At 43.2% G+C, this 8,809-nt stretch overlaps 1 protein-coding gene across 2 annotated transcripts in view; it reads left to right on the plus strand.

The window, feature by feature from the left end:
- Nucleotides 1–7,960, plus strand: part of LOC130928919 (uncharacterized) — a 45,086-nt gene extending 37,126 nt beyond the window's left edge. For both annotated transcript variants that reach the window (XM_057855740.1, XM_057855741.1), the window contains exons 48-60: nucleotides 1,400–1,564; nucleotides 1,645–1,841; nucleotides 1,919–2,056; nucleotides 2,119–2,157; nucleotides 2,239–2,379; nucleotides 2,467–2,558; nucleotides 2,652–2,675; nucleotides 2,744–3,182; nucleotides 3,340–5,434; nucleotides 7,097–7,219; nucleotides 7,288–7,386; nucleotides 7,464–7,585; nucleotides 7,670–7,960. In XM_057855740.1, the coding sequence (XP_057711723.1) occupies nucleotides 1,400–1,564; nucleotides 1,645–1,841; nucleotides 1,919–2,056; nucleotides 2,119–2,157; nucleotides 2,239–2,379; nucleotides 2,467–2,558; nucleotides 2,652–2,675; nucleotides 2,744–3,182; nucleotides 3,340–5,434; nucleotides 7,097–7,219; nucleotides 7,288–7,386; nucleotides 7,464–7,585; nucleotides 7,670–7,735 (3,740 nt within the window). In that variant the 3' untranslated portion in view covers nucleotides 7,736–7,960. The remainder of the gene's footprint in view (nucleotides 1–1,399; nucleotides 1,565–1,644; nucleotides 1,842–1,918; nucleotides 2,057–2,118; nucleotides 2,158–2,238; nucleotides 2,380–2,466; nucleotides 2,559–2,651; nucleotides 2,676–2,743; nucleotides 3,183–3,339; nucleotides 5,435–7,096; nucleotides 7,220–7,287; nucleotides 7,387–7,463; nucleotides 7,586–7,669) is intronic.
- Nucleotides 7,961–8,809: the final 849 nt, after the last annotated feature.

The raw sequence follows: 8,809 nt of genomic DNA on the forward strand, positions 1-8,809 counted from the left end.
AAATGCCACATATCAAAAGAATGTCACATGGCAAAATCCATTTTGCCACATGGCAAAAAAAATACCACACGGCAAAATCCATTTTGCCACATGGCAAAAAAATGCCACAGGGCAAAATCCATTTTGCCACTGGGCAAAAAAATACCACATGGCAAAAAAATGCCACATTGCAAATTAAAAAATGCCACATGGTAAAATCCATTTTGCCACGTGACAAAAAAATGCCACACGGCAAAATCCATTTTGCCACATGGCATAAAAAATGCCACATGGTAAAATCCATTTTGCCACATGGCAATAAAATGTCACATGGCAAAATCCATTTCGCCACATGGCAAAAAAAAAATGCCACAAATCCATTTTGCCACATGGCAAAAAATGCCACATGGCAAAATCCATTTTGCTACGTGCCCAAAAATGCCACATAGCAAAAATAAACTGCCATATGGCAAAAAAAACTGCCACATGGCAAAATCCATTTTGCCACATGGCAAAAAAAATGCCACATGGCAAAATCCATTTTGCCACTGGTAAAAAAATTACTACATGGCAAAAAAATGCCACATGGCAAAATCCATTTTGCCACTGGGCAAAAAAATACCACATGTCAAAAAAATGCCACATGGCAAATTAAAAAATGCCACATGGTAAAATCCATTTTGCCACACGGCCCAAAGAAATGCCACACGGCAAAATCCATTTTGCCACATGGCATAAAAAATGCCACATGGTAAAATCCATTTTACCACATGGCAAAAAAAATGCCACTCGGCAAAATCCATTTTGCCACACGGCCAAAAAAAAATGCCACAAATCTATTTTGCCACATGGCAAAATCCATTTTGCTACGTGCCCAAAAATGCCACATGGCAAAAATAAACTGCCACATGCCAAAAAAAAACACCCACATGGCAAAATCCATTTTGCCACATGGCAAAAAAATGCCACATGGCAAAATCCATTTTATCACGTGGCAAAAAATACGAGGCAGATAACGTGGCCAGTTAGCATGCCAAGATGGCTAACTAGTTTCCTCTCTACCATTAGCCTTCTTGTGTAAAGTCTTCCGCCATTTTAAACATCTGTTCAAAATAACATTTTTATAATACAGCATGTGGTGGTTTTTCTTCCTGGCGACTTTCTGTGTTGATAGAGTGCGTGGGTGTGTGTGGGTATGTGTATATATATATATATATATATAATGTGTAAATAATGATACGAGTCATACACACACGCTCTGTCTCTTGCTCTTTAGAGCTATAATTGTGATACCGTGAAACCGCGGTGTTTTTGCTTACAGTCATTATACCGTCAAAATCCTATACCGGCACATTCCTACTTAGGACAGACGGCCATTATAAGAATGTAAAATGATGGGTACACTTTCATCTCTCTACAGCACAAATGTGTTCGAATGAAGCCATGCCTGATTTGGCATTTGCCGGGGCAACCTTTGAGACATGTCCATTTGGCATCCCTGAATTGACCAAGTGCCCATTTTACATGACAATGAAGGCAAAGCCCTTTCTCTTCTCCACGGCTAACCCGTGGTTTATAATCCCCGGTGAGAGCCGTGATCCCGCTGTTACAGATGCCAGTGTAATTTCGGGAGTAAGTAATGCCAGCCTGGTCTTCTTTTTGCAGAGTTCCTAACTGTCGAAAACCAAGGCGGCATCAACGAGGCCAGGCAGCTGGGTGCGTCGCCAACAATCATGTTGACAAATTTACCTGAAGATTGCCTCAGACACAAAGATGTAGCCAAACTTGCGTGGCCATATTTTTCGCAAAAGGACCTTCGGTCTCTTTACTACAATGTGATTGTGCTGCCGCTCCAGAAGAGGGTGAGGACGCTGCAGCCTTGCAGAGTTGTACAGATTTTGGACAGGCATGCTCATAGCGACTCTTTCTTTCTCAACAGGCCTTTTTGCATTTTAGTGATTGGGATGCGTGCTGCCGCTTCGTCCAATACCACTTGGATGTTGGTCCATTTAGGTTGAACGGACGCCAGCTTGGGCTGCACTTTGTCCTGCAACCCATGCCTGCTCAAAACACCGAGGTATGCACGAGAGTAACTTATATGTGGCGTCAATGACCATTTAATTTGTCCTCTGTTCGCAGGAGAACATGTACAGGTCCCTGATGAAGCTAAGCAACTCTGTGAGTTTCTATGACGCATGCTATCAGTGGTAGCATGTGGGTACGACTTAAGGGATTCTGCTGTGCTTTTGTGTCTGTCAGCGCATTGGTGAGGTGGAGTCCCTGGCCCAGCGTCTACTTTGTGTAAAGATTGGCTTCTCCAAAAAAGACATCATTAAACTTCTTCTACATTTGATCTCCGGACATGCTGAGGTTGTCAACTTCCTCCCATTGGCCAACCGGGTACAAAAACGGAGATATCACTGATTGCAAATCTGCACCAACGATGGGTATTGTCACTCCGTTTTAATGATGATCTCACCACTATAGATATGCGTTGAGATGGCAGACTCGTCGGGAGTTGCGCACGTGATAGAGGAATCAAAACATTTTTCAGTCAGTCCAAGATTCCGCAACGCATGGTTGGTTTCCATTTCTATTAATGCAAATGTTTGTGTGTGTATTCAACGTTACCCGACATAATATTCAGAAACTCATTTTTGTTCGTTTTCTAGGAAAGCGATTAAAAAGTTTGAGAGGTAAGGATTTCCAATATTATATTACCATGAAATCATGACAGAATAACTGCAGGTTTGTTTGATTTTAGCATTGAAAGCCTGAACCGGCGCCTTCAGGATTCAACTGAAATTACCTTAGATCTTTTCGAGGACAGAAGCAATGAGGTCAACCCACCAGCTCCAGGCGAACCGTCAGTGGAACCTATGCCTACAGCCACTCCCTCTCTGTACTCTGAACAACCCATAGCGGGGCTCATGTCAGAGTCGCAGGGTGTAGAAATGGCGACTGAAGAGGACTGTCAGAAAACAGAATGTTCCATTCCTGAGGTTCAGGACGATAAAGAGAACGTTTCGGAAGAGGTGGAAGATGGGCCACTGTCAGCTTCACCCTATGTTGACAATGAGACCCTACTGCCTACAGTTGGCAGTAACAATGAGGCAGCTGTACAGAAAGAAGAGGCTCTCCCTGTTGAAGACCCGTTGGTCCTCGGTAAAGATGAAACCCTTGTGGAACGTGAGGACCCATTGGTAAGTCCTTGCTTTAGAATCTACTGAATTTCACATTTTAGCACAAAACATAATATTGATGTGTACAATTTGCTTTATGTGGGCCCCTGTAGTCTCATCGGTCTTTGATTTCTGTGTTGATGATTAGAAAATGTTGAATTTTGTTGTCTTCATTCAGGTGGAAAACAACAATGTCGCTCTTTGTGACCAGCAACCCCTGGACATTGATGACTTTGTCAAAATCAGTGACGATGGTGACCAGGAGGACAGCAGTGAAGCCCCCTCTCATTCCAAGAGACCTTGTTCCCCTCCCGATTCTAAACAGAACAAAACAAGAGCCTCAAAAGAGTCTAAGAACTCTAAATCATCATCTACAGCTTCTTCAAGGACCACCAGAAGCTCATCAAGAAGGATCCTCTCTTCAGGGACTGTGTCTTCACCTGTTAGACACTCCACCAGAGCCCAAAGTAAAGCCAAAAAATCAAATGATTCATCCCAGGGATGCCTAACACATCAGACTCGCATGACTTGCGAAGAAGAGAATTTGCTGATGGTACTGGGTGATGAACAGAAACCTCTTTCAGATGAGAAACGTGATCTATCAGAAGATGGCCCTTCTGAGCTTCAAGAAGTTTCTAAGCAGGGAAACAAAAGTCAAGTTGAAAATGCTGAAAAAGAGCAGACTGCACCAGTTGACGTACCAAACCTTGAAGAGCAGAACGAGAGCCAAAGAGGAAAGGAGATGATTGACATGAAGGAAGATGTAGACAAAGAGCACATGGCAGAGTCCCGCTCAGCAATCAAGGACGTGGTTGAGGATCAACCCTCAGTCAACCTTGACAGTTATGTCAGAGAGGTCAAGGAACACACCGCATTCTCGGAACATAAAGACAAAGAGGAAGAATTAGATGCATACCAGGAGATTGATTCTGTGGAGGATCAGCGAGCTTCCACAGACAATCATCAGAGTGTTTCAGAACCATCCATGATTCAAGAGTGTAAAGGGTCTCTAAAGAAGCAGGAGCACATCACTGCCAAAACTCCTGAGCCTGAGAAGTACCTCGTCGTGGTCGATTCTAGTAATACTCCTGTGCTTGGTAGGAGGCAGAGCATCCAGATAGGAAAGGAGATGACTGACATGAAAGAAGATGTAGACAAAGAGCAGATGGCAGAGTCCCGCTCAGCAATGAAGGACGTGGTTGAGGATCAACCCTCAGTCGACCTTGACAGTCATGTCAGAGATGTCAAGGAATACACCGCGTTCTCTGAACATAAAGACAAAGCGGAAGAAGCAGATGCATACCAGGAGATTGATTCTGAGGAGAATCAGCAAGCTTCCACAGACAATGAGCAGGGTCTCTCAGAACCATCTAAGATTCAAGAGTCTAAAGAGTATCCAGATAAGCAGGAGCATATCACTGCCAAAACTCCTGAGCCTGAGAAGTACCTCATGGTTGATTCTGTACAAGCTAACAGTTCTAGTAACACTCCTGTGTCTGGTAGGAGGCGGAGCACCCGTGGAAAGACACAAGAGCAAACTGCCAAAACATATGTCCCAGACTCTCTGGAAGAGGATGCATGCATCACCACGAGGGCTACCAGAAAAAGAGGAAGACCGCCTAAGAAAGGCATAGCTAGTGAAGAAGAAGATACTGTTTTAAGGACGACATCTGCTTCGAGCACATCACCTGAAACTGCAAAGAAAAAAGCACCAATCAATGTTGTCGTCATAGAGGAACCCACCAATGAGATCCAGGACCACATTAAGGATCCAGCTCCAAAAAGAAAAGGAAGAAAGGGAAGACCTATGAAGGGTGTGAAAACGATGAAAATAGAACAAAAGGACACAGCTGATGATGATGAAGAAGCAGCAACATTTGAGGTGATGGACTCTTTGGAGGACATGACAGCTACTAGGAAGACGCAGAGTAGTCCAAAAAAGGAAAATGTTACCGACAGGATGCCTCCCGTAAAGCTAGAGGTTGAGAAGGAAGCGAAATACCAAGTGGTTGATTCTTTGGGGGAGGATCGGACTCGAGAAGAGATGAGTGCCACAGAAGTTTGTGGGTCAGGAAAGACTGGGGAACCACAAACTGATTTGGAAGTAAAAGCAACAAGCTGTGAAAACAAGCTAGAGGTTGACATCAAAGAGCCTTCCCAAATGGAGACCGAGACACAACAACACGCCAAGAAAGACGACACATCGCAGGTGACGAGCACATTGACACCGGACCAGGTGGGACACGTTGAAGAGCAAAGCCGAACAGATCATGGTAAGTTTTATGAGGGGACAAATTCACATTTATTTATCTTGCCCTTTTACAAAAACTGAGAGGTCTTCAAGTGCTTTACAATAAAGCAAAATACAGCTAGTCCCCGGGTTACGACGTACCTGACTTAAGTGATTTCGACTTTACGACGCTGGAGTCTTGGCAAATCGCTTACACATAACGCCACAAACTGTAGGTCTAAACTTAATTTCAAATGCATACACAAACATGTATTAGCTGAAACAACCTACAGCCTTATTTGGGCCAAACCAGAGTGCATCTGTCCTCGTCAGCCGGAACGGAGTTCCGGTGCATTTTCACCCCAGGACATGAGGTACATTGGTGTAGCCTAACCTTTTTTTATAGAATACTAAATTAAATGTTTAAGGCCATTATCCGTCCTAGTGTAGGCATGCCTTGGTTGAAACGCCTCTGCAGCTTCACCAGGACATAAGGGACAGTGCCTGTGGATTGGCAGACCAGGGTGGTGGTCTGAGAGAAGTTCCGACTAGATATAATCGGACCCTCCTCCGCACACACTTTGGGTTCTGGTACCAATCCTCTCGAGAGGGGTTGGACTCTCTTCCACTCTGGAGTTGCCCACGGTGAGAGGCGCCGAGCAGGTGTGGGCATACTTATTGCCCCCCAGCTTGGCGCCTGTACTTTGGCGAACAGTAGCTCAGACTACCTACCCTTTTTGGAGTCCTTGGAGGGTGTGCTGGAGAGCGTCCCCTCTGGGGACCTTTTGGGCTCACGTGGGCAATGACAGTGAGACCTGAAGGGGCATGATTGGGAGGAACAGCCCCCCCCCGATCAGAACCCGAGTGGTGATCTGTTATTGGACTTCTTTGCTAATCATGGTTTGTCCATAACGAACACCATGTTGAAACATAGGGGTGTCCATATGTGCACTTGGCACCAGAACACCCTACGCCGCAGTTCGATGATCGACTTTGTAACCGTGTCATCGGACTTGCGGCCGCATGTTTTGAACACTCAGGGTGAGGAGAGGGGCGGCGCTATCAACTAATCACCACCTGGTGGTGTGTTGGCTCCGATGGCGGAGGGAAGATGCTGGCCAGACCTGGCAGGCCCAAACGTATTGTGCGGGTCTCCTGGGAACGTCTGGCAGAATTCCCTGTCAGAAAGAGCTTCAACACCCACCTCCAGCAGAACTTGTCCCGGGGGAGGTGGGGGACATTGAGTCCAAGTGAGCCATGTTCCTCACCTCCCTTCAAATACTTCGAAGCCCTCCTCAATTCCACTGTCTTCCACGGTCTGCGTTATTAAAGAAAATAGGTGGACCGGAGAGTTTGTTCCAACTATAGAAGTTGCACACTTCTCAGCCTCCCGAGTAAGGTATATTCAGGGGTACCGGAGAGTTGGGTCCGTTGGGACGTTGAATCTGATTCAGGAGGAGCTTTATTCTGACCTGGCAGGGTACTCAAGGGGGCACAGGAGTTTGCCCAACCAGTGTTATGTGGACTTGGTGTTCGACCGTGTCACTTGGGGCGTGCTACGGGAGTAAGAGATACCAGAACCGGGGATACGGGTGGTTCGGTCCTTGTACGACTAGTGTCAGAGTTAAAGTTTAGTTATTGTTATCTGGTGATAATTTGATAATGTGATATGAATCAAAAGAAACTGCGAAACGTCACATTGCAGAGAGGATCTTGACCAGCGAGGACCTGAAAAAGACCGAAGAAGCGTCCCCACAGGGCATTCCTCTGGAGGACGAGGAAGCCTTATCTGATGGACAGCACTCGCAAGCTTCACTGCAAAAACTGGGTAAGGAAATCGGGAAACACTGCTTGTCTTTATTCGCCATTAGAGTGACTGATGATGTTTTCCTGTAGACAAACAGACAGGAGAGCTGGTGAGACCACCACGTTCAGAGTCTCCGTTTCGCCCCACTGATTTTGTACTGCCGTCCTTTGATCCCGACAACCCCCTTGGTATAAAAAGCACATAAGATTTGTTCACTTAGTGTTTATTCTTCTCTCCAATTTGTTTATTTTTTGTTGTCGTGCAGGTACCGAGTTTGTCAAACCCAAATCAGGTTTTTTGTGCGAAGTCTGTTCCGTCTTTTACCTGCAAGAGAGTACGGCCAAAGAGCTGCACTGCAGAAGCAGGACGCACTACAACAACTTGAAGGTGCGATGCTGTAAAAGCACGTTTTTACATGCCATAATCCTTTTTATGAGTCTGACCTGGAATATCACTTGCTTCCCTCTACAGAAACACTACAGCAAGTGTGAAAAGGATTCAAGCGCATCCACTGAAGGCACCGCCGTCTCTTACTGAGATGATTTCCGATGACTAAAATGTTTCCATTTCAAGTTTTCTTTTGTGCAAAAAATTGAAGACTTACAACATGTCTGATATGTTTTATACTATATGCAAAACAAAAAAAATGATAGGTGAAATTGTTTTCTGTGTATATACCAGGGTCTCATTAAACTTGGGATTCAGATGGATAGTGGTTTATTCAATGGTTGCAGTAAACAATTTTCTTAAAAAAAAAAAAAAGACCATGTATAGTAAGGCTTTTTCTTTGTAAAAAAAAAAAAAAGCCCATGTATAGTAAGGTTTTTTTTCTTGAAATAAAAACAACCATGTATACGAAGGCTTTTTTTTTAAACCAAAAAAAAAACGACCATGTACAGTAAGGCTTTTTTTCCATAAAAAAGAAACGACCATGTATAGTCAGGGTTTCTCTGATGTTTTTTCATAAAAAACATCCATGTATAGTACGGCTTTTTTTCTGAAAAAAACGACCATGTATAGTAAGGTTTTTTTTTTCGTAAAAAAACGACAATGTATAGTAAGGCATTTTTTCTATAAAAAAGAAACGACCATGTATAGTAAGGCTTTTTTCTGTAAAAAAAAAAAAAAAAGACCATGTATAGTAAGGCTTTTTTTCGTAAAAAAACGACCATGTATAGAAAGGCTTTTTTTGTAAAAAAAAAAAAAAAAAAAAAAAAACGACCATGTATAGTAAGGCTTTTTTGTAAAAAAAAAAAAAACGGCCATGTTTCGTAAGGCTTTTTTTGTAAAAAAAAAAAAAAAAACGACCATGGATAGTAAGGCTTTTTTTTGTAAAAAAACGACCATGTATAGTAAGGCTTTTTTTTCGTAAAAAAACAACCATGTATAGTAAGGCTTTTTTTCGTAAAAAAAAAAAAAAAAAAAAAAAGACCATGTATAGTAAGGCTTTTTTTTTCGTAAAAAAACGACCATGTATAGAAAAGCTTTTTTTGTAAAAAAAAAAAAAAAAAAAAAAAAACGTATAGTAAGGCTTTTTTATAAAAAAACGACCATGTATAGTAAGGCTTCTTTTCGTGAAAAAACGACCATGTATAGTAAGGCTTTTTTTCG

The sequence above is a fragment of the Corythoichthys intestinalis genome, chromosome 13 (assembly GCF_030265065.1).
Source record: "Corythoichthys intestinalis isolate RoL2023-P3 chromosome 13, ASM3026506v1, whole genome shotgun sequence".
In the NCBI taxonomy this organism is placed as follows: Eukaryota; Metazoa; Chordata; class Actinopteri; order Syngnathiformes; family Syngnathidae; genus Corythoichthys; species Corythoichthys intestinalis.